This window comes from Tamandua tetradactyla, chromosome 7 (assembly GCF_023851605.1).
Source record: "Tamandua tetradactyla isolate mTamTet1 chromosome 7, mTamTet1.pri, whole genome shotgun sequence".
NCBI classification, from domain to species: Eukaryota; Metazoa; Chordata; class Mammalia; order Pilosa; family Myrmecophagidae; genus Tamandua; species Tamandua tetradactyla.
The window spans coordinates 101,846,712-101,871,895 of record NC_135333.1 but is presented as its reverse complement, the minus strand read 5'-3'; the positions used below and the strand labels follow the sequence as shown (position 1 = coordinate 101,871,895).

Sequence of the window (25,184 nt, the reverse complement as noted above, 5' to 3'; positions counted from 1 at the left end):
TATTGAAATTAGGATAAAGCTAAAATAAGAGGACAAAACACCCATATTTAAAAATATTTTTTCTTGAAAACTTTATTAACATTTATAATAAATCATTCACTTTTCATGAAGTTTTTAAGGATTAAACTTATTTCAAAACTATTAATGCAAGCCAATCAGATGTGAATAAAGCTTTTATAATGAGCTTTTTAATATCTACCTTCTTTCTTGGGATGATAGTATTACTGTAATAGTATTAAGTTTTCTTATTAAAAACGAGTTGTTTTCAGGATTAATGGTTATTATTAAATCTTGATTTTATTACTCTAAGATGGATAGAAACATGATATTTAAAATTATTTTTCAGTGTCATGTGAATTATTTTATAGAAGAAAACTATTCAGTATCAAAGGTTCTTTTTGGATTCCAGACTTTTGCTTTATTTTGCAGTACAGAAGTCATTTGGAGCCATTTTGAGACAGACATCATTGAAGTAGAGGCTCTGTCAAATCAATAATGCATTGAGGTTGGTCCACTGAAGAAGCCACACCTGGGATACAAGATACTTCTTATTTTGCCTGCTATGATAGTTTTTCCCCCTTTTCTGTCATCAGTTTTATTAGACTAAAACACCACAAGAAACCATTTGTCCATCCAAATGACTCTCAAATCTGGGGTTCGGTTGGAATTTTATGCCCAAATAAACCAAACTTGTGGCTTAGTATCAAGGGTTGTTTTTTTTTTTTCCATCCAACAAGAAGCCATAACTTTATTAATGATAGAAACAGTACAAATTTCAAACCACGCTGCAGGTTACTCTTTTGAAACACCAAAAAAAATCAATGTAACCATCTGAAAATGAAATTTTTTTGGAGTATCAGGGTTCTTATGTGTAAAGTTCTAAAAGTAATTTTTAGTCTCCAATTGAACTTTATACTTAAGATTTTTTAATTTTAACATTTTTTTACATAATAAATATCAATTTTAATCACTAAATTCTTCTTCATCACTGAAATATGTGCTTTTCTTTATCCTTGGGCGTCTTGAATCATCTGATGTTGAGGGGTCGCCTGAACCGGGCTTCCATCTTTTCTGTTCTTCTTCAATTTTGGCTTGCTATAATGTGATTGAGAAAACAAAACAAAACAACAACATAATCAGGAACTGTTTAATATTATTTCTTCTTCATTAATTCAAAACATGGCAAAAACACAACACAAATGTCACCACTTCCTACCTTCCCATGCCCACTGCAGACAATTCTATTCCATTCAGGGTATGTATGTATGTAGGTAGGTAGGTAGGTATGTAAGTGTGCAGGTATGTATGCATATAGCCAAGTTCTGTCCCAGACCCTTAATGTCTCAAAATGATTTCAGGCAATCTCTACTAATTAACAAGTGTGTTAATTCTTGCCATTGTTGTTGGAGGTGGAAATGTTATATCCAGTAAGACATTATTTAATTCGAGGAAAGATAAATTGATGCATGCTTTTATAATTTATCAACTACATTAAAACAAAATAACTGCTTATATAGTTAGATTACATGCCTTTTTCCCCAAAATGTTTCATATACTTGTATTAGGGCCTTTACTGGTCAAAAGTATGTTTTTGGTTTTGTTTTGAAGTGAAGCTTCTTTTAAAACAATGCCTTTTATTTAATAAAATCTTTTCTGCTGGGCTAACCTAACTTTAATTGAAAGTTCTGGTCAATTCTATAATGGGGACAATTTAAAATATTAAGTGTTACGGAGGTTCAACAGGGAATTTTCTATCATATTGCTCTAAAGACCTCAGCGAAACAGCCTGTTCCCTAAAGTTCAGGAGGTGAAGGGGAAAAATATCTGCTGTGAGAAGATGGTCAATAAGGTAAGCAAGGCATATAAAACTATTAACCTAAGGCAGCTATGGCATGGTACCTTTTTAAAGAACTATTTAGTACCTGGAAAGCTATGGCCTGACCGAGGCTGTCAAGAGCAGGATCTTCCCCCTCATCTTCACTTTCTTCTACTTCCTCACTAAATTATTTTAAAAAGGAAAAATTAGAATGCACTCAACCAATAGTAAAAAGACAGAAGCAGCACATGAATGTGGTCACTAAGAGTAATTAGCTATACATACATTTCTTCTTCTGGTTCAGGAATTTTCTTTTTTTTCTTTTTCTCTTTCTTCTTTGGAGGTTCGCGTTCTCCAAGCATATTTTTAGGACAGGCATAACTTAAGTGTCCACTTTCCTTTTGTTTCCCATTAGAAAAGAAAGGAAAAAAACAAAAACAAAATAGAAAGGAAAATACTTTATTTGTAACCACAGAAATTTATTAACAGAAACTTGCCTGGTAACATACAACTCAAAGGTTTTAGAATTTTAAAAAGAATATTGCCATACTGAATATATACACTACAAAATTAATAACAAAAGAGATTATGATATTATGATTCCCAACAAGCTACTTTAATGACTAGGGAGTATTTTAGTAGTTTCATTAGAAGAGTAAAGCATTTCCTTGAACATTTAAAACCTCAAGATTCAGGGTATGATAATACAATTAAAAAATTAATTGGCCCACCTACCCTAAATATAAAATGTTAAGTCATCTATTTGATAGCATGGGGACAAAATTTTAGTATTTCTGTTAATTTCCAATATGTTGCTTAACAGTCTGTTAGAAAAACATGAAAATTTCAGGTTTTTCCTCACTTTTCCTATTAATTTCATTTGTTCCTTTTGTATCATTTAAGACTAGATCTGTATTGTCCAGTTACGGTAGCTACTAGCCAAATGTGACAACTAAATGCTGGAAATATGGTTAGTCTGAATTAATATGCACTGAAAAAGTAAAATACACAGATTTTGAAAACTTATAGAAAATTTAAATTATGTCTTGTATTATATTACAATTATATAATACTTCATAATGCATCAATATCATATTACACATCATTTGATATTATACTGTTCTTTTGGTCAGAGTTGGGTTACACTATTATTCATAATGAACCATAAACTCTGAACTACAATCTATACATTAGCTCACTAAAATATATTTAAGGGGTAATATGTGAAAATGGGGTTGTGGGGAGAGATTGAGCCAGGATTAGAACAATAGATGAGAAAAGTAATCATGCTTTTCAAACATGTTTGAGAAAGCATGAAACAGACGTATACTCTGTATACCTGGGGACATGGCTAAACTCAGGAAGTATTATTGGTTTAAGAATGGACTCAAGGGACTAGCAGAGAGAATGTACTTAGAGAAGCATTTTCTAAACTGTCATATAAAAAAATATTAACGTATCTAATAAAAAGAGGATTTACTTTTTCCAAAGTAACTATGGGAAAAACAGACTAAATAAATGTAGACAGATTTGGAGGAGGGATTTAAAGAAATACAAAAATGTATACAGTATAATATAACAAATCTACGGATCCATAAACCAAAATGAACACAATGACAGAATCTTCCAGGATTTCTCAGGTAATTTAATATTTACTGTGAATATGAAATACATACTAACCTGATAATAAGTACCCCTCTCCCTTATTTTTCCTAAACAAGACTCAGGACTCGAGAACACAGTTTCTGAATCATTTACTTAAGATAAAAGTAACTGTCAGTAGGAAATGACAGAACTAATATGTACCCAAGGTCTTGATTGCTTGCTCTTTCTATCCATCTACCCATCTGTTTGTCTGTCTATTTATTTATCTATCTTTCTTGGGGGGGGTCAACGGGGAGAAGGCAGGGGCAGCAGCAGTGGATGAAAGGACCCCAAACTCATTTCTTTGTATCCTCCTTTTGATTTGGTAGCCAGGACAATGCCTTTCAGTAATCTCCTTCCAAGGTCCCCTTAAATACTTCTGGACTTTGCTTCTTCGTCATTTTGGAAACTGACGTGATTCAGAATGCAATTGTCTTGGAACCACTACACACCATGTGCAAAATTGCTCTAATCTAATCACCCAACATTTAAATGGATATGATGATGATGAGAACAAAGAAATTTGGGAATAGTTCACCAACAAAAGATTAAAAGTACTAATAGGGGGTGGGCCACAGTGGCTCAGCAGGCAAGAATGCTCACCTGCCATGCCAGAGGACCCGGGTTCGATTCCCAGTGCCTGTCCATGTAAAAAAAAAAAAAAAAAAGTACTAATAGGAAAAAACCTCTAAAAACACAGTATCTCACAGAGAATGGCTCATCTGATGTCTGTACTGTACTTTAATACTTAAACATTGGGAAAATGATCTAGAAACAGGCAATCATCCTATTAGTAACTGAAATCTTTCACTAAAACTTTTAAGACAGTGATTCCTGGTTATTTAAATGTTAAGCATGCAAACTTGTAAGTAATTAGTCTTACACTTTTTAATCTAACACGTTTCAAAGATTTAGAATCTGGAGAAAATACCACTCTCTATTACCCAACCCAGGTTGTCTTGATACACTACATTTCAACTGAGTTTATTTAGATGTGTCCAGAGTCCCTAAGTAAAACAAATTTCATAAACTCTTTTTAGCCAGTCAGAAGTTTTGATGAGCACAAATAAAACCAATGTGAAAAAACCTTAAAGTAAAATATGGAAAATTCCACAAAGGTTTAGGTTTACTCACCCCACATTCATAACACTTAGATTTATCAAAGTAGTTTCGCCTTCGGATGAATTCAGCGGCTCTTCCATTGTCAATAGCAATGCTGGCTTTTATCACTCTACCAAACAGCTAAATCAGAGAAAAATGTAAATGCAGAAGGATGTATTTCACTGAAACTTAAAACTGAAGTTATTTGATCTCATTTCCTCAAATCTTAAGTCCATTTTACTTTTGGATAATTTTAGTGGTTGCCTATTTAGGTGTGGAAAATTCTGTCCTATAGCATTCTTACCAATGTTTTGGTAAGAGCAGTACCCAGTACTGCTCTTCTTGTGCTAGTCTGAAATTTACATACTTCAGAGAAACCTTATTCTCCTAATCCTGATTCATGATTCAATATTGTAGGGTGGGCCCTTTAAAAAAAATTTTTTTTTATTGTATAGCATAACATATATACAAAGCAAAGAAATAAAAAAGCAATAGTTTTCAAAGCACTCTCCAGTAATTAGTTACAGGACAGATCCCAGAGTCTGTCATGGGCTACTGTTCTGGTTTGAAAGGATGTATGTACCCGAGAAAAGCCATGTTTAAATCTTAATCCCATTTTGTAAATTGCAACCGTTTCTTCTAATCCTTATTCAGTACTGTATGTTTGTAAGTGTAATTAGATCACCTCCCTCTTGATGTGATCTTGAGTGATCAAGAGTGGTTGTTAAAATGGATTAGGTAGAGATACGTCTTTTGGATGGGTCTTGATTAGTTTACTGGAATCCTATAAAAGAGGAAAATTTTGGAGAAAGAGAGATTCAGAGAGAGCAGAACGACACAGCCACGAGAAGCAGAGTCCACCAGCCAGCGACCTTTGGAGATGAAGAAGGAAAATGCCTTCCGGGGAGCTTCAAGAAACAGGAAGCCAAAAGAAGCTAGCAGATGACGCTATATTCTCTGTGTGCCCTTCCAGACGAGAGAGAAACACTGTGTTCACCATGTGCCTTTCCAGATGAGAGAGAAACTCTGTGTTCACCATGTGTCCTTCCACTTGAGAGAGAAACCCTGAACTTCATCGGCCTTCTTGGACCAAGGTATCTTTCCCTGGATGTCTTAGATTGGACATTTCTATAGACTTGTTTTAATTGGGACATTTTCTCAGCCTTAGAAATGTAAACTAGCAATTTATTAAATTCCCCTTTTTAAAAAGCCATCCTGTTTCTGGTATTTTGCATTCCAGCAGCTAGCAAACTAGAACAGCTTCCATACGACCCTCTCAGATTTTTCCTTCTAGCTGCCCCAGAATATAAGAGGCTAGAAGATGTATATATTTTATCTTCACAATCGACTTTTTTTCCTTTTTGAAAGATTACACATATACAAAAAGCAATAAATTTCAAAGCACTGCACCACAATTAGTTATAGTACATATTTCAGAGTTTGATATGGGTTACTATTCCACAATTTTAGGTTTTTATTTCTAGCTGCTATAAAATACTGGAGACTAAAAGAGATAGCAATTTAATAATTCAGGACTCATATTCATTTGTTAACTCCTATCTTCTCTGTATAACCCACCATCACCTCACCTTTGATCTTGCCATCCTTCTCTTTAGGGGTGTTTGGGCTATCGGATGATAGAGCCCAGCAGATGTCGCCATGTGCCTTTCCATGAGTTGCTAAGCTAAGAGATGAAACCCAGAGTTTTGATAGATCAGCTAAGTCAAGACCCACAGACACATAGAAAGGAAGCCATGGAAATCAGAAGCTGGAAGCACTGGAACTGGGAACTAGGACCAGCAGATGACAGCCATGTGCCTTCCATGTGACAGACACTGGCCTTTGGAATCAGAGTATCTTTTTCTGGATGCCTTAGTTCGGATGTTTTTTTTTAGGTGCATGATCTGGGAATCGAACCTGGGTTTCCCACATGGTGGGTAAGCATTCTACTACTGAACCACCCGTGCATCCAGTTTGGATATTTTTAAGTCCTCAGAACTGTAAACTTATAACAATAAATACCTTTATAAAAGCCAATCAATTTCTGGTATTTTGCATTCCAGCAGCTTTAGCAAACTAAAATACTTATCTTCTTTTCCATAAGTTAGATACCTTCAGAACTGAATAATACCCATCGGACATGACCATCCACTGCATCCCCACATTTTGGGGCCTAGATTGAACACAGAGCCTTTTGGATTAAAAAGTTTGTTGGGAATGAATGGCTTACCTGTTTGTTGTTTATTGCCCTGGTACAGTTTTGAGCAGATTCTTTATCCAAAAATAAAATAAATGCAACCCCTTTACTCTTCCTGGTATCTTTATCTTTCATTATAGTAACCCTTAAAACAAAAATAAGCAGCCAGTTTAAACAAAGAAGACAGCAATAAATAAAAGAGATATTAATAAATACTTGGAAAACTAAGTTTTAAAAAAGGATTAAATAGTAAAACACAGATAATAATTTGACAAATCAGCTGCTTCTTCAAAGTCATGGGATATCAAGAAGAATGGAAATGAGAAAATCTGATAATGATTTAATACAGTGAGCATAGCTATGATTAGATTGTCTGACAAATCTAACATTACTCAGAGGTTGAAGGATGAAGTAAAGAGATTATAAAGACAGGGAAGTCTTGAAGAATAAGTATAATTCCTCTTTACTAACTCCTCACCATGCACAAAACAAAACTGAAGTATTTTCTTCTAGACAAAAAGAATTATTTTTCTAGGTTTTAGAATTTAATTATATTCTAATATTCTTTTAAAGATTCTGTAGTTCAATGAGTTGCTAGCCATACCACAACATATCTAAATAAGGGGCAGATGGACACTCTGTGCTTCCAGATGTGATAGTCAGAGAAGAGTATCATTTATGCAGTATACCAGCGAGCACTATATGGCCCCAGTCTAATCATAAGGAAACAGCTAGCAAACACAAAATTAGGAATAAAATAATGGGAGGGGGGGCTATATTATTTAATGCCAATGTCATAAAAACAACGGAAGTCTGAGGAAATGTTCCAGGTTAAAGTAGGCTAAAATGATAAGACATCTCCTCCAGACTGTTTCCTGTATTAGAGAGTAAAAATGCCAAGTGGGATGTTATTAGGACAACTGACAAAATCGAAACATGGATGGTAGATTCAATACAAGTATTATATCAATATAGATTTATGAAGTTTATAACTCTATTGTGCTTATATAAAAGAATATCCCTCTTTTTAGGAAGTACACCTTGAAGTATTTAGGAGTAAAGGGTGATGATGTCTGTAATTTTTATAATGCTTGTGAAGGTGAGTTAAAGTTATAAACCATTTTTTTAAGCCCTATTTCAGAAGAAGCTGTTAATTTTCTAAGTCACCCTGAGTCAATAATTCCTCCCATCTGTCCCTTTTCATTTCTGCTACTTTTTTCTTGCCCATGGTTTCATTACTGTTATAATAACCTATTTAATAGGTTCCCTTGATGCTAATTCTGTCTCATATACTAGAAGGCAAATCTATTTAAGGAATAAATAAATAAAATCATATCAATCATTTGCTCAAATATCTTTGGTGCTTCCAACTGTCTATTTGGTTCAGCAATCAAGATTCTCCATATGTTTCCCATCTTCCTCATCTTTCTAACTACTCCAACCCCCAAACTATGAGATCTAGCCAAAATAAACCACGCAATGTGGTTTTTCATTTCTTAATCTTCGCCCATTAAAATTTTACTCCTTCTTCAAGGTTCAGAACAAGTATCAGTTTCCAATCTCTTTACCTGGAGATTTTTCTTTTTTTGCTAGTCTCTATGAAATAATCTGTTTATGTACAAACAATGCATCATCTCACCTATTTGTAAATAAATACTTTTTTTTTGTAATCTCTGTGTAACTAACTCAGTATGTTAGAACAAAGAGGTAGGTACAATGGCAAATACTCTTTTCTTAAAAGAGTATGTTTGTTTTTTTCATTTGGTCAGACTTCAATCACTCCATTAGTCTGGAGCCCAGGTATTAAGCAGAGATAATATAAAGGCAGTAAGACATGGTTTTTACCCTAAAGAGAAAGCTTAGTCTATTGGGGGAGACAGACCAACCTATGAATCAATTTCAACAGAGACAAATACTACACTTACCTGCTATAGTAACACAGAAAAATATCATACAAATTACACCAAAGATAAAAGGATATATTTAGGATGATTCCCACATTCCTTTAGAGCATGGTAAGGAGGTAAAATGGTGGCACCACTCAATATAAAGTTATATGATGTACTCATTTAAACAAATATTTATTAAACACACAATAGGAAATAGACACTACTCTGGGAAACCCAGGTATCATTTATAACACTCCCTTCTCCCTTACCCAACTCCCATATATAATGTAAGTTTAAAATCTTCAAATCTGATCAACTTTCAAATCTGACCAGTCTTTACCTCTTCATCTGTATCATCTTAGTCCATTTCTCCCTGGCCTACTGTTAGAGCTTTCTGACTAGTCTCTCTAATCTGCTCTTGCTCCCATCTAATCCCATCTCTATACTGAAGCCAGAAGAAGCTTTAAAAAAACTTAAACTTATGAAATTTAAAAAATTTTCAGTGTTCTTAAGATGAAAAACCAAATCTCTAGTAACATGGCTAAGAAGCACGATCTGGAAACTGCTTTCATCTTTGGCCTCATCTTGTATCTCTCCCCCTAGCTCAATAATCTTCTATCACAATGGCCTTCTTTCTGTTATCTGATCTCACTTTATTTTCTCTTATCACAGGTCCTTTGCCCACATTATTCCATCTACCTGAAATGCTCCTCCCATCCTTACTTAACTCATCCTTTAGATTTCTACTAAAAGAATACAGACTTAAGTAAGTCTTTCCTGACTTTCTTAGAGTAGGCCAGGTCTTCTCTGTTTATAGGTGCTTATAACTGTGTGTCTTTAATGTTATAGTATTTTCTTGGTTTATAATATATATTTGTAAGGAGAGTCATTCAGAATTCTTAGAAAAAAATCAAGGTAAATGGCATGGTTAAGACAGCAGGATCTAGAATCAGGCCTTTGGATTCAAATCTCGTCTCTACCCCTAACTAGCAAAAAGACTGTAGGTTTACATGCTACCTTGTATCTAATATTGGAATAATAATAGTAATAGGGTAGTTGCATTAAGTGAGAAAATATACGTAAAGAGATTAGAACAATGTAGCATAATTGTGCTCATTAAGTGTGATATCATCACCATCATTATTAGTGTTTTGTTTGTTGATGATGATTGGTAGATATTCTGAAGACCCAAAAATTTACCCCCAAGCATTTTTTTTTTTTTTGCATTGGCAGGCACCGGGAATCGAACCCAGGTCTCCAGTATGGCAGGCAAAAACTCAGCCCGCTGAGCCACTGTGGCCTGCCCTACCCCCAAGCATTTTTGATAATCATTTTTAATTGAGAAGTAAGTTTAAAACATGTTAATGATCTCAAGAGGCAAATGCATTTCAACAATTTAAAATCCATTTATGGAAAGCAAGAAGAAAAATAAACCAGCAAAGTAAATATGCTCTAAATTCTTGGGATGTTAAATATGTACCAGAATGTATCATAAAGTAATGGTTATAAGTGAATTAAATATGAGACTCTTCAATTACTTTTATCTCTTAACTCTAGCCTGAAATGATATTATCACCATTACTATTTTTGTATGTTCCTAGTCTTTCCTTTGATATCCAACAAAGGCAGAGAATGTTTTCTTATCAGTCTCATAAGCATTTTACATGTCATATGCATTGAAATATTTGTTTTTTACATTCTACTTATTTGACAAATGGAATCTATTTATAGTATACTTGATACACATTTTCTAGTAACCAACATTTGCTTAATCAGAGTCATTAATGTCTTAGATAACAGAAATAATTTTAGTTCTTAGTAATATGGTAAGAAATTTTAAAGACTGTTTAAATGAATTATGAAATGGAATACTATGAAACCATTAAACATGTATCTTTATAGTACATGGAAAGATATTTATGATATAATATCAAGTAAATAAAAGACAATAAAATTGCACATGTAGAACTGAATCTTAGAAATTGTCTACATGAATTCATGTAATTAGAAAAATGTCTGGAATATACATCAAAATGTTACGGTAATATTTTTATATGAACTATCTTTTTTCTTTTCAAGTGTTTTATAATTAAAAAATAGTAAATCTACTTCCATTTAAAAAATAATGGAAAAGCAAATTCAGATACTTTTTAAATGAAATTTTGAAATTTAATGTAAATACTTACTTTACAACTTTGCCATACTTGGAAAATATCTGGAATAAAAGACCACATAATAATTTCCAATTTAATTTAAAAATCATAAAAATAAACATTACATTTTCAAGATGTATACACTAAACTAAAGTCTTCATTATAAAAAATTTTATCCTTCAGTCCTTAAGGCAGGCAGGCCCTAGAAGGTGGATTTATTTTTAAATTGACTTTAAACTATGAAAAACATATCAATTATGTAAGAATCAAGCTAAGTTTAGCTTTCACACAAGGTGATGCAGGAAGGGAAAGGGGAGGGCCTCTGACAAAAGCCTAGAACTGGTGCCAAATCCTTAATGGCCAGGGTCATTAAAATATAAAGCATAATCAAAGGAGGAACCTTCGCAGGAACTTCAAATTAGACTATTGGGATAGGCTGTAACCTCTGGAGTATCCAATCAGTGGAAAAACAGGGAGGGGGCTGTAAGCCAGATGTAGGTACTGTTGTGCCATTCCATTGTTGGGTACACCGGCCACCATTTTTTCAGTTGATGCCTGTTCTAGCATGATCATGAATAAATTCTTTTCTTCTCCACAATTGGTTGATTGTGTTCTCCTTCAGGTATGGTGTTCTTTCTAACAAATTTATATGATAGCCTACCAAATTTGGTAAGTATATAGATGTGACAGTTTCTGTGGGATATGAGTGAATAATACTCTTACTGTTGTTGGAGTCACACATGTCTGCTTCACTTCTAAATGTCTGATGATGGAGTGGATACAGAACGAAAAACACTCTACATATGTGGTAGAATTAAGGCACACATATTAGACAGCTGCTGGGTTCCTTGGCAACTACTACTTCCCACCATGGCTCCCAGAGAAACTCTGCACTTCACATATGAATGATGTGGAATACCACTATCCCTGTCCTACCCTCATCCGGCAAGCAATCACTGTTTCAGAAGAGAGATCCTTAGACTGTTTATTAAATATAAAGCCAAAAAGCTTCTGTGATGAAAAGTCCACTTCTTTCACAGTTCCTTCCTCTTTTTACTCCTAATATCTTGATAGTTCTTTACAGCTGGTCCTTTCATCTCCTTTACTTCTACATCTTTACCTAAGCAATCTTATCTACTTCTAAGGTGTCAGCCACTATCTACAAATGAAAAGTTCTATTTATTATATAAGCATCTTAGAAAAGATTTTTAGAATATATCGTATATGTACAAGAGTAACATATTTTTGAGTTATATGATTAAGTTGTGTACTGCTGGAATGTAGCGTTTTCAGATTGCAATGTTAGCAACCTTGAATTCTAAAGGCCAGGTACAGTTTTCTATATAATAAAGACCTTAGGGTCAAAACATTCATTTTCTGGAAAAATTAAAGGTTCCTGTTCCCTTCTTTGTTTAAATTTTCAGAAAAGCTTAATTTACAAAATACGATATGGTACATAATAGATTATTAGATGTGATTTACAGATATTAAACTTCTCATTTCTCCGTGCTCCAATCTTCCTATCACCTAACCAAGAGGAAAAGGAAAACCTAATAGACCTGTTCAAGTGATTTTTCCTTTGCTCTAGAAGGCCCTCCTTTTTGGGATATGATGTCTGTATGATGGGAAATATATGTGCTTTCTCCATTCATTCCCAATCTTGTTCCTCATATTGCCCATCTTTAGTTTTGTTTTCTTGGTATAGAAGACCCTGGAAATTTTTCTTGATTCCTAGTAATTGTCCCTGCATGGTAGCCTGCTTAAGTGGAATATTTCTCTTTTCTAGAGGTAAATATTCTAGAGTATGGATTGTATTATTCTATTAAGAACATGAGGCCAATAAAAATTTTATGAAAATAAATGTTAAAAATTATCTCTAGCTCTAGTCTCCTGACCTCTCGTCCCATATAACCAACTGGGTAATGAACACTTTGACCTAGCTATCTCTTTCTTTAGTTGTATTTTAACATTTTTTTTTAATTGTGAAATATAATAAATATACAAAAAGCAATAAAATTCTAAGTACATTTTAAAAAGTAGTTATAGAACATATTTTAAAGTTTAGTATGAGTTACAGTTCCACAATTTTTTGTTTTTTCTTCTAGTTGCTCCAAGACACTGGAGACCAACAGAAATATCAATTATGATTCAGCAGTCATATTCATTTGTTAAATCCTCCTTCTCTTTAAATAACATATATACAAAAAAAGCAATACATTTCAAAGTACATCACAACAATTAGTTGTAGAACAGATTTCAGGGTTTCGTATGGGTTACAATTCCACAATTTTAGGTTTTTATTTCTAGCTGCTCTAAGGTACTGGAGGCTAAAAGAAATATCAATACAATGATTCAGCACTTGTACTCATTTGTTAAACTCGACCTTCTCTGTATAACTCTGCCATCATCTTTGATTTTCTCTGACTCTTTAGGAGTATTTGGGCTATGCCCATTCTATCTTTCTCATGTTGGAGGAGGCTATTGATAATATGGAATAGGGGGATGGAACTAGTTTATGTTCTGGAAAGGCTGGCTCCTCTGCATTTCAGGACTTATCTGGTCCAGGGACCCATCTGGAGGTTGTAGGTTTTGGAGAGTTACCCTAGTGCATGGTACCTTTGTAGAACCTTATAATAAAATGCCCTAGGTATTCTTTAAGATTGACAGGAATGGTTTTGGTTAGGTTCTGGCAAGTTACGACAGCTAGCAATGTCTAACTGAAGCATTCATAAGAATGACTTCCCTTGTAGCCTCTTGACTCTATTTGAATTCTCTTAGCCACCGATACCTTGTTACACTTCTTTTCCCACTTTTGGTCAGGATGGCATTGTGACCTACCTATCTCTCAACACACCTTAAATGAAATTCATTGTTTTTCTCCTCATGTCCAATTTGTTAAGTGGCAGCAGCATCTACCTAGTCATCCCAGGCTATAAGCCTCACCAGATGCCTTCTTCATCAGAGCCCACATTCAATCAGTCACCAAGCCTCCTTAACATTTCTTCAATTGGTTCTCTCTCTCCATTTCTTCTGCTGCTGCCTTAGTTTTGGGCCTCATCTTCTCTTGCCTGAACTTCTTTATCAATCTCTTTAACTTACTTTTCTGCTTCCAGTCCAATTTATCTGTCACACTACTGTAAGAGTAATTTTTCTAAAATGCAAAATTGATATCACTTTCCTGATTATAAACTTTTCAGTGATTCCCTATCACTTATGAGATAAATCCCATACTTCTTACCATCCGTGGTATGTCCTTCCCAATTATACTGTATTTCCTGAAAATGCTGTTTTCTCTGCTTTGAATGTTCTTTCACCTTTTTTTATTTGACACACATCAATTTATCTTTCAGGACTTCTGAAAGAAGCTTTCCCAACCCTCCCTTAAAAAACAGGAAAGACAAAACAAACAAACAAAAAACTAACACCTTGAAATACCTCTAAATCTTGTACATACATTATCAAAGCAGCTGTGATATTTAGATTTATTCTCTTGCTTGAAGGCAAGATCAGTTCCTATTCGTTGCTTTTCAGAGTGTCCAGGAGAATGCTTCATATAAAGGAGGCACTCATTCTATGGTTTCAGCAATTTAAAAAAGTGTAGTGAGCTTATATCTGACTTATATAAAAAAATTCAATTGTCAGTAATACATATTAGTGTTTCTGATATATAAAATTATTAATTTAAAGGCTGGGAAAGGTAAATGGACAGATTTACCTTTAAATTATCAAATCTACAGAGATTAGGACTCATACTTTTCTCCTTTTTTCCTCACAATGTTCAACAGAGGTACTATATACAAAAGATGTTAAGTTAAATAAGATTGTAAAACTGAGAAAACAATTATAATGCTTCTCAAACTTGGGCCCTTATCTGCACAGTATTTAGTCATATGCCAGAATATTAATGAATCATAGGTTGGTCCACTTCCATAGCAATAATTATTTAAAGAAAATATTAATTAAAACACCTATGATTATACTATGGAGAATACAGAAGTCACATGCAGTTGTAAGGTAACATAACGTGAAACTACAAGAAAATTTCAGGTTTGCTAAACCTCCAGCCACCATCTTTTAAGGATGTTATGTTCAAAAAAAGTCTGCGAACACTTAAGGATAACTAGGATTAACCTATGCCTTTAAAGCAGTGTTATTCAAAAGAACTTCTGTGACGACGGAAGTGTTCTGTGTCTAACATGGTAGCCCCTGGCCAAATATAGCTACTGAGGGCTTAAAATGTGGCTTGTGTGACTAAGAAATTTTTAATTTTATTTTATTTCAACTAATTTAAAATTAAATTTAATATGGTAGTAGTGGCTACCATATTAGATAACACAGACTTATGGACTATGATTATGGTATAGTTTACAGAAGTTCTATGAGATCTAAATAGGAAAGTTTCATGTATTGGGTAGGGACTTGAGGATAGTATGATTTGCAGTGGGAAAAGAAGGCACTTTCAACTGTTGGGCATATTTATGAAGGAAGAGGTCATCACTTATTCATCTTTGAATCATACTGAACAACAAATAAATAGCTGCGTCTGAACATGAGAACACTTTTTATTTGTAAAGATGCTTGTTTCCCAGTAACTGCAGTTGACATTATACTTTAAAAGTCCTTTAAATTTTAAGTAGTGAGATTTGGCATGTCTAAATGGCATACGTTTGAGCCAATACAAATTCATAGTGGTCTATCTCATGTGGGCTCACAACTCTGCCACACAGTCCTTCAACTGCCCCAATGAGCATTTTCTGTTCCATTAACAGCTATTCTGAATTTTTTACTGTCTCTTAAAATCTCCTATCCATCTACTTTCCACTTAGAGGATGACTTCAACTACTTCATGAAGAAAATAGAGGCGAGACCTTTCTACAAACTTAGTTACACTCACAGCTTTATCCTTACATTCTCCTGTCCAAGGTTAACACTGCTGTGTTTCGGTTCCTCCTCCCTTCTAATTTTATCCCCCATATTCAGGTATTTCTTCCTGTTCATACAAACATACTCTATTGTCTCCCATTTTGTAAATAAACAGAAAAATAATCCCTCTTTGGACCCTGTTGCTCTCTCTTTAGCTGAGGTTTCTTCTTTCCTTCCCTTCATACTTAACTCTACTGAAATGCCTATTGAAAATTCCCATACTCTCTTCTCCCATTCCCTCAACTTACTGCAATTTAGCTATTATTCTTACCACTCCAAGAAGACTGCTTTTAGTAAAGTCAGCAATGATCACCAAATCCAATGAACATATATTTTTGGTCCTTATTTTACTTGATCTCTATACATAAAAATACTGTTGATCCTTCCTTTTTCTTTTCAAACCCTCCTGCCTCCTGCAGTGAGAGTAACTCCTTATGGTTTTGCTTCTGTTTCTCTGGCTGTGTTTTCTAGTTTTTTTTTTTTTTTTTTTGCTTTCTAATCTTTTTATAGGCTCTTAGTAGTCCCTTAAATGTGGTAGTCCCTGAGGTTTATTCTCTGGCTTTGTCCTTTTAACACTCTACATATTCCATGGGTGATCATCCACATTAATAATTACCACCTATATATTATGGCTTTCAGACCTAGACCTATTTATTTTGTCTTTCAGCCTAGATCAATCTTTTGGGTCTAGACCCATATTTTCAATTGACTTCTGGATATTTCCATTTGTACCTCAAATTTAAGGTGTTCAAAGTTGGTCACATCTGCATCAAAACCTGATTCTCCTCTTGCATTCCCTAGGTCATCACTAACCATCCAGTCAACCAAGCCAGAGTTGCAAAACATAAAAGACTTCTTTTTTCTTCAGTCTCCATATTCAATCAGTCTTTAAATCCTGTCAATTTTATCTCCTTAAATAAAAAAAAATTCCATTAACAACTCTGTCCTCATTAACTATGAATTCCTTGGGGAATTCAATGAGGTCAGAATCATAAACCTAGTACTTAGCAGGACAGGTAGTCATAGTGGATATTCATTAAATATTTATTAAAATAATAAATGTTACTTGATCCAGATTCTGGATTATTTCAATAACCCTCTCAATTGGTCTCTTTGTAACTTCTGTCTATACTATACAGAAATGCTTGCCGTCTGGATATATCATATTTTCTTGCCTTGGCCCTTTATAGTACTTTATATATGTGTTTTAGTTTGCTAAGGCTGCTGTAAAGAAATATCACAGACTAGCTGGCTTTAACAACAAGAATTATACTGTCTCACAGTTAGGGAGGCCACCATTTCAAAATCAAAGTGTCAGTAGGATCATGCTTTTTCTCTGAATACTGTAGTGTTCTGGTAGTGGCTTGCCAGCAATCTGTAACTCAATCTCTGCCTCTGTCAAATGGTTATCTCTCTCTCCATCTGTCTTCCACCACTATGTCCAAATTTCCTGCGTTTATAAAGACTCCAGTCATATTAAGGCCCACCCTGATTCATTTGGGCCGTACCTTAACCAGTAACACCTGAAGAGATTCTCTTTACAAATGGTGTCACATCCACAGGACCAGGGGTTAGGACTTTGTAGGGAACATGATTTAATCCATAACAATATGCTATTTTCCTAACATAGCAGTTCTTTCCCTTGTTACCTACTGCCTCTCAAAACTCAGCTCATGGATCAAAATCTTCAGGAAGTGTTCTAAGACCCAGAGATTCCAAGTGCCTACTACTTGTCTAGCACGGGACAGGTGCTTAATGAAAGCCTGCTGAATGAAAGAATGGCTAGCATTTTCTCAGTAGATTCTGAGCTCCTTATTAAGGTGAAGGTCTTAATTTCCTCTGTATCTCCAACACCTAGCATAGTGTCCAGTACACATAAACTGTTTTATATACCCTGCTTTCGTTATTCCCAATAGCCTCCTAACTGGTCTCCCTGGTTTTGCTCTTGCCTCTATCCCAAACGCCTGCAGCTAAATTTTGTTTTTAAACAGCAGCCAGAGTGAGCTCATTAAAATTCAAATCTGATGTTATTTTTCTGCCCAACACTTTCAAGCGGCTTTTCATTTTACTCAGAGTGAAGCCAGAGTCCTTACCATGATCCATGCAGGTAGGCCTTTAAAAGATCCCCTGCATGGGTTTACCTGAGTAATCCTTCTTCGTCTCTCCATTTGCCTTTCTCTCTCTGCCTGAAATGTTTGTGCCCCAGATATCTATATATCTACCACTAACTTTCCTCAGGTCTTTACTCAGAAGTCATCTTCTCAATGAGGACTTTACTCACCATTCTATCTAAAATTTCACTTCCCTCCCAAATTAACGTTTAATGGTCCTCCTTTCTTGCTTTATTTTTTCTCCTCAGCACATATCACACAATACAACATATAATGTAATTTTACTTATTTATATTGTTCATGGTTTCTCTTTCCTGCAGTACTGTGAGTTCCATAAGATTTAAATCTCACTTTGACACATCTCTAGAACCTGGAAGAATGCTTAGCGCATAGTTAAGTGTTCAATAAATACATGATTGCTCCTATTCTGAAACAAGGAAGCTAAAGCTCACTCTCCCCTGTTTTTTGATATGCAAACTCTCTTAATTACATAATTAATAAAGTACTATACTATGTTTCACCTATGCAACATTTCTCTGCCTAATATCTACCCAAAGTAGCAGAAAGAAAAGGGCATACTTGGAAGAAAAGATTTATGTCATTCATTCTAGAGCCCTTCAACCACCCATCTGCAGGACAGGCACAGTAGGAAATTTAGTTCTCTGTATGGTAAAGAGGTGAAATAAAATGTTGGAAGGGATTTTTTTCCCTTTAATCATCCCTTATCATGAACTACGAACAAAATTTATTAAACTGTTAAGTTTCTGCCTAACATGAAAAGTAAAGTTTACTTTCAGAATTTGAGGGTTAGGAAAGGGATCTGTTGCTCCCATCAACTTTTTCCTCCAAACATTTCCACTCACATACCAGTTACAAAATCCAGATAAGCAATGGGTAAAACCAGCCTATCACAAGTTGCTCCCAGTTCATTACTCTAGCTATGTTTTCTGTAATCAAGAACTTGTTTTGTCTTTAAAGGCATTGCAAATTCTCCTTGGAGATTATAAATTTCTAATTTCAGCATATGCATATTCATGTTTTCAGTAGAGAGCTTTAGTATTGAGGGTTTAAGTACATCATAATGTACTTACTTATTAAGAGTTTTTCCAGGGAGCACTGTTTGCTTACACTACATCTGTATCTCAAAAAGAAAATTTTGGATGGAGAAGCATTTGCCTCTCTAATCTCAACATGCAGATGCTAAGGAAAGATCTGAATGGATGAGTACACATTTGCTCCTTGTAAATATGCTTCATGGATTCTTTACTAAATTACTTTTCATTGGCATAGTAGTCAAATCTTGTCTAAAGACTTTTCCCCAATATATGCCATGAACTCCATTAAATCCAAGATACATTGATCATTCCTTGTTTTTTTTTTTTTTTTTTTACAATTGACCTGTTTAATATGGCACCTAAATGAATTTTGATCTAAGAAAAGAAAGGTTGAATGTCTATGACATTGCCAAGTAGTTAATTGAATAAAATATAACCACTGATGTATGGGAGAGAAATCATGAATCAACAAAGGGTTATCATAATTTTAAAGTGTAACTGAATTCATTTGCATTGGAAAAAAATATAATTAATGTCTAAAAACTGAAGGTCACACTTATATACGTAAATGCTTTGACAGAGTAAATCTAATTATTGCCCTATTAATTATTGTCAGAATTGTCTTAGAATGCCCTTCTTAATGGGCAGATATAAAAATTTCTGCTTTTCTATTGATGTTTATTTTTGAGAATTAGCTTTGTATGCTAGCTGCATGCTTAACAGTAATGTGCATTTTGGCTTAAGTGAATAAACAATACTTCATTAATAAATGCAAGAATTTAGTAGATACATATATTACTACTAAAACTTACCCGGTATAAGTCATTGTTTGTTAAGGAAAAGGGCAAGTTGGATACATACACTGTACTTTTACTTGGAGCCAATCCACCACTCATTTCTAAAAAGGAAAAAAAAAAAAAAAAAGACACATAAGTAGTCTAAACCTGTTGTTCTTCATTACAAGTAAAACCATACTGTCAGTCATTAAATCAAATAAACCAGATTTATATACCTTCTGTATATTTTAGGGATAGGATCAATGACTTCAAATTGGTGAATTTAGGAATCCCCCTTCTCCCTCAGTCACCACCTGAAGACTCTTTAGGTTCTTTCAGGTAGTCTTCAGACTAACTCTTTCAATGCAGTTTTGTGTATACCAGGTAGTGGGTTTTCAAGATTTGCAAGAAAAAACATGATGCTACTCGAAATTTCCCTTTGGCTAAAAACAAGTAAGTTGAAAAAGGGCTTTAGAATACGTACACAACCTTTCACAGTTATATTTGAAAGAGCCTGAGAGCTCTGTAGTCACTGATTTTTCACTAATATGGTGCTTGGGTACAGTTTTTAGTTGTCTTAATATTTTTTCTATGGAGTACTGTTAGGAGGAACTTTTAGCCTCACATTTTGACAAAATTCCTCCAAAGCACTGATTTTGTATGTTATCGTCAAATTATGAATAGTAGGAATAGATTCAGTGTCTTAAGGGATTCTGACCTGTATATTAATTTTTAATTTTTATTGATATTTATTATATAATCACAAAGCATGTAATCATCCAAAGCGTACAATGGTTCACAGTATAATCACATAGCTGTGCAGCTATTACAATCGATTTTTTCTTTTTTGTGAAAAATAACATACACAAAAAGGCAATAAATTTCATGGCACATCGCAACTGTATATTTACGTTTACAAATATTACCCTTAATTTTCATACCTTAGTTTAGAGTAAGCAAATCATCCATTTAAATTATAGCAGACTCAACCAAGTTCAACTTTTCGATTTCAAAAGCGCGTGTGATGTGTATTTGAGATGGGAGAACGGATTATCACAAATGGCGAAGGTCTGATTCTGAGGCATGCCAACCCGAACAGTGATGGGAAAAGTGCTTGATGCTTGGGGGGTTTCGAAATCATTTAGGAAACTTCAGGAATTCAACATCGATAGGTCGCTTTTTAAACGTTTCCCATTTGAAATGGCCTATACGTTAAACCATCCGGTGAGAGCTGGAAAGGGAGGCAAAGGTAAAAGCCGTGGAACGAACAGGGTAGCCGGAGAGAGGGCCAACTTTTGTTTTTGCGACCCGGTCAGGGAAGGGGCCTGCAGGGAAAAGGGCCGCAGCTGGGAAGGCGTTTACCTTCAGGTCAGGCGCGTCAAAGAGATCAGAAGAGTGCGAGCCCTAGGCTCAGCTGGGGCTTAACCCCGACTATTTCTCGTTCCACGCAACAGCTTTGACATCACGGGTTCTGGGAAGGTTCAGGCGCCAGAGACGAGAACGCGGCGGCAGATCTGCAGCTGTCCGACTCTGGTTAAGAGCGCCTCGGACGCCGTAAGAACACCGGCCCGGGAGGCGGGCGCTTCCGCATACGTCTTTGCTGCGCCGGAAGTGGCTGCTTGGGCCCGCGGCGGTGAGCAGGGGCTACGTTTTCGGCGTCTCTCAGCGGCCCAGAGTCGGTGAGCGCATTTTCCTTTTCGCAGAGGTGGGTAGGAACTGGCGCGTGGGCAGCCACAACCCGCTGGAGGGTTGTGGGGTCGGGCAGGTGAGCGTTTTCTATGACAGAACTTGGAGTGTTCCACTGTAGTCTAACCGTGCACCAACTCAACCCCTACGGATGGGGATGGAAAGACGCAGTGGAATTTGGAGTAAAGGAAAGTTTAAAATATGTTTGCTTTCCTTTAGCTCCTTAATATGCAAAAAAAAAAGTGGAATGAGCTGGGTAACTTCAGCGACCTCAGATAGGTCAGGAATCGGTAATTTTTCTGAATGTGTTCGACGTGCCGAGCTCGTTATTGGGCACTTTGGAAGTTACGAAAAAGTGTAAAACAGGCCCTTCTCAGGTGGAGACTCCAGTCTAGTTGGGGAGACAAGGCCAGCTTGGGGAAACTCGGAGTCACAGAACGACTCGTCTTGAGTACTGGTATGGGCAAACGTTGAACTTCTTGGCACATATTTTTCTTCCTGTAAATCGATAATGGGCACACACTGCTTTTCTAAGAGGCCCATCATTCCTACAGAAAGTCAGAAAATAATGCACGGTCGTTTTATACTTAACTTCTACCCTCCAGCACACACAGACAGTCCTCTAATCACTCCTTGGGATCCTGCGTGTCAGCACCTGGAACCCAGAGCCTCTCCTGGAGCCTGAACACTCAATCCAGACTGAAGTCGATGTTTTCTCGAGAGATGGAAGCGCAGTCCATCCAGGGCGCTGCTGAATTTTGAGAGGCCTGAAGGCTTCCCGATCCACCAAGGGACTGCTGGGACTAATTCTCTTGGCAATCTTGTGGCCAACCAAACTACCATGCTCCACATCCCTGTTATCCTTGGTTACCGCCCAAGATGTAAGCCCCTTTGGTCTTTTATGTTATGCCCTCACCCCCATGCTGCTTTGTGCTTTCTCTCCCTTGATTTAGGCTGTCACTGCTTCTTCCTCCTTTTCTTACTTCATCCCTCTGCACTCCAGCTGTTACATGCTTAACAAACTTTCTTACGTATTCACCCTATTCACTGAAATAATCTTTCATCTTTTCATCTCCTGACCTTAAGTAAAATGTGGTTTTTCTCTCTGATCCTTTTATTTTAGCTCTTTCTTTGAAACCTGCCTTTAAGGTTGGGAGATGGTTCTAGCCATAACTGATTTTACGTCCTTGAAATATTTATTCTCCCTTTAGTGCTTTGCAAAGGCTCTTTCCTCTTCCTGGGACACTTAATATCCTTTCCTCTCTTTTGTCTCTTTGTGAATAACTCCTCATTCTTGATAAATATCTGAGTTTAGCTTTCACTTCTTCTGAGGGATACATTCTAACACCCCATAGGTAGATTTAGGTATTCAACTCTGTGCACTTAAGTACCCTCTACTTCCCTGATCATAGCATTTACCGTGTACATTGCAATTGCCTGTCTCTCAGCCATCCCTTCTAAACTAGATAGTGGGGGGGGGGGGGGGGGGGAATTGTGTTTCTATTGTTCATCCTTGGAACTTCAGTGGTTTATGCACCTCCTTGCAAATAATAGAGGGTCAGGTATTTCTCGAATTGTTGCAAGTGTTGCAGGTGTGGTCTCAGAGATCACACAGTTGACATTAATGAGCATGTAGCAACCTGTCAAAAAGGGTCAGCTACTACTCAGCCCCAGATGATTACAGCCACCTAAGAATAAGATCCCAGTGTTGTCAAAGCATCTGATTTTTTCAAGAAAAGTTAGAAATAGTGTTTCAGAGCAATAGCTCACAATTTTTTAATGTAAATGGAATACATCTTTTTTAAAAAGTGGGTCAAACAAAAGAAATCTGAAAGTCACGTGTTCTGTTAGCTACCAGTTTGGAATGTGTTTTAAGAGTTATATGGTCAGGTTTTTTGGAGAACAACAGATTTTGAGTTGATCCTTGACAGAAACAAAAAAGGTATTCCCATTTGGGAAATAACTCAAACAATTTCCAAATAGTGTACATTGCTCAGTCTGTGGCCTGTTGCAGAGGCTAGCATGAGTGGTCCTTTTGGAGATAGAGGTTAGGTGAGATGGACAGAAGGGTACACATGAAGGACAGAGAGTTTTGGATGTATTGGGGTTAATGAATAAGAAACAATTTAGATTCTTGATCAGGAAAACTTCATGTTATAAAAGATGTTTTAGCAGAGTAACTTGGGTATGCTTTTTTACCAAGAGTTGGAAGGTAAAATCTTGGGAGGAGGCTTCATGAGTTCAGACTCTAGCCTCCCTCCAAATGTGAAATAAAATTTAGTTTTATACATAATATATATAGGCAAATATCTATTTCATCCACTTGTGTAATTTCATTTAATTGATTATATGAAAGATGAGCAGTCAAGAATTCCCCACTAAGTATTTAGTGCTGTACAGTGGGGCTTATAAAGGATGTGTCCTGAAAGTATTGAAAACCAGGTAATTTGCAAAACTAGTAGAGAAGGCAGTACTGTAACAGCTAAATTACATGGTTCCTCATGGAAGCAATCAGTGGTCTGGTGTTTCCTTTATTCTCTCTCTTCTTTAATCCATTTTGTATATAGTAATACCTTGCTTCTCAGTCTTTATCATCTATCTTTCCTTCTGATGCTATTTGTGCCCCCAGTCCTCCTCCCTCTTTCATTCTCACGTTCAGCTTCATTCAGTGTACTGACATTTTTGTACTGCAGTTAGGTAGTATTGTGCTATCCATTTCTGAATTTTTACGATCAGGCCTGTTGCACAATCTGTATCCCTTCAGCTCTAATTACCGAATATCTGCCCTATTTCTATCATCTGATAGTCTCTGTTCCCAGCTGAAATTCTCCATGTTCATTCACTAATGTCAGTTCATATCAGTGAGACCATACAGTGTTTGTCCTTTTGTTTTTGGCTAATCTCACTCAGCATGATGTCCTCAAGGTCCATCCATGTTATTATATACTTCATAACTTTATTCCATTGTATGTATATAACACAGCTTGTCTAGCCACTTGTCTTTTGATGGACATAAAGGCCTGTTAACATCTCTTGGCAATTGTAAATAATGCTGCTATAAACATTGGTGTACAAATGTGCATTTGTGTCCTTGCTCTCATGTCTCTGAGTAGATCATATGGCAATTCTAAGCTTCCTGAGGAACTGCCAAACTGCCTTCCACAGTGGTTGTACCATTTTACATTCCCACCAACAGTGCTTAAGTGTGCCTCTTTCTCCACATCCTCTCCAGCACTTGTCATTTTCTGTTTTATTGATAATGGCCATTCTGGTGGGTGTGAGATGGTATTGTGGTTTTGATTTGCATTTCCCTAATAAATTGTTCCTTTTATTAATACATAGAGTCCTTTTTTGTTTCTTTTAGTTGTTTTATATTTGAAGTCTAATTTGTTGGATATTAGTGTAGCTACTCCTGCTCTTTTCTGATTGTTGTTTGCATGAAATATCTTTTCCTAACCTCTCACTTTCAACCTGTTTATCTTTGGGTCTAAAATTCATCTAATGTAGACAACATATAGATGGGTCCTGTTTTTTAGTCTGTTCTTCCAGTTTACATCTTTTGATTGGGGAATTTAATCCATTAACATTTAGCATTATTACTGTAAATGGACAGTACTTTCTTCTACCATTTTGCCTTTTGGATTTTATATGTCACACCTAATTTTTCTTCTTTTTACCTTTACTGATAGTCTTCATTTCTATACTCTTCTTCACACCTCTCTCTCCTGTCTTTTCCTATCTGTCTCTAGTGCTCCCTTTAGTATTTCTTGCGGAGAATCTCTTGGACACAAATTCTCCCAGTATTTTTTTGTCTGAAAATGTTTTAATTTACC

General features: G+C 35.7%; 1 protein-coding gene and 1 long non-coding RNA gene across 6 annotated transcripts in view; one reads left to right on the top strand and one right to left on the bottom strand.

Annotated features, from left to right (window-relative positions):
* Positions 1 to 903: 903 nt before the first annotated feature.
* Positions 904 to 21,262, bottom strand: ZCRB1 (zinc finger CCHC-type and RNA binding motif containing 1). 5 transcript variants are annotated; one of them, XM_077170590.1, is made up of 9 exons: positions 21,028 to 21,262; positions 20,607 to 20,896; positions 19,702 to 19,787; positions 10,834 to 10,862; positions 6,792 to 6,903; positions 4,595 to 4,702; positions 2,102 to 2,214; positions 1,923 to 1,998; positions 904 to 1,095 (listed from the first exon to the last, which is right to left on the bottom strand). In XM_077170590.1, exons 3-9 carry the CDS (start codon positions 19,783 to 19,785, stop codon positions 964 to 966), a joined length of 654 nt encoding a protein of 217 aa, XP_077026705.1. In that variant the 5' UTR covers positions 19,786 to 19,787; positions 20,607 to 20,896; positions 21,028 to 21,262; the 3' UTR covers positions 904 to 963. The 5 variants fall into 5 exon arrangements, with proteins under 5 accessions (XP_077026705.1, XP_077026707.1, XP_077026704.1 ...); XM_077170592.1 differs by lacking the exon at positions 10,834 to 10,862; XM_077170589.1 differs by lacking the exon at positions 20,607 to 20,896 and having other exon boundaries at positions 21,028 to 21,261.
* Positions 21,221 to 25,184, top strand: part of LOC143691699 (uncharacterized) — a 22,446-nt gene continuing 18,482 nt past the window's right edge. The window contains exon 1 of the long non-coding RNA XR_013179663.1: positions 21,221 to 21,344. This is a non-coding gene — a long non-coding RNA (uncharacterized LOC143691699). The remainder of the gene's footprint in view (positions 21,345 to 25,184) is intronic.

Coding starts and splice junctions, on each gene's coding strand:
- ZCRB1 (XM_077170590.1), bottom strand. CDS start 19,785: ATGAGTGGTGGATTGGCTCCAAGTAAAAGTACAGTGTATGTATCCAAC. Junction 1,999..2,101: donor CCTGAACCAGAAGAAGAAAT/GTATGTATAGCT, acceptor AAAATAATTTAG/TGAGGAAGTAGAAGAAAGTG. Junction 1,096..1,922: donor GTCAGGCCATAGCTTTCCAG/GTACTAAATAGT, acceptor ATCACATTATAG/CAAGCCAAAATTGAAGAAGA.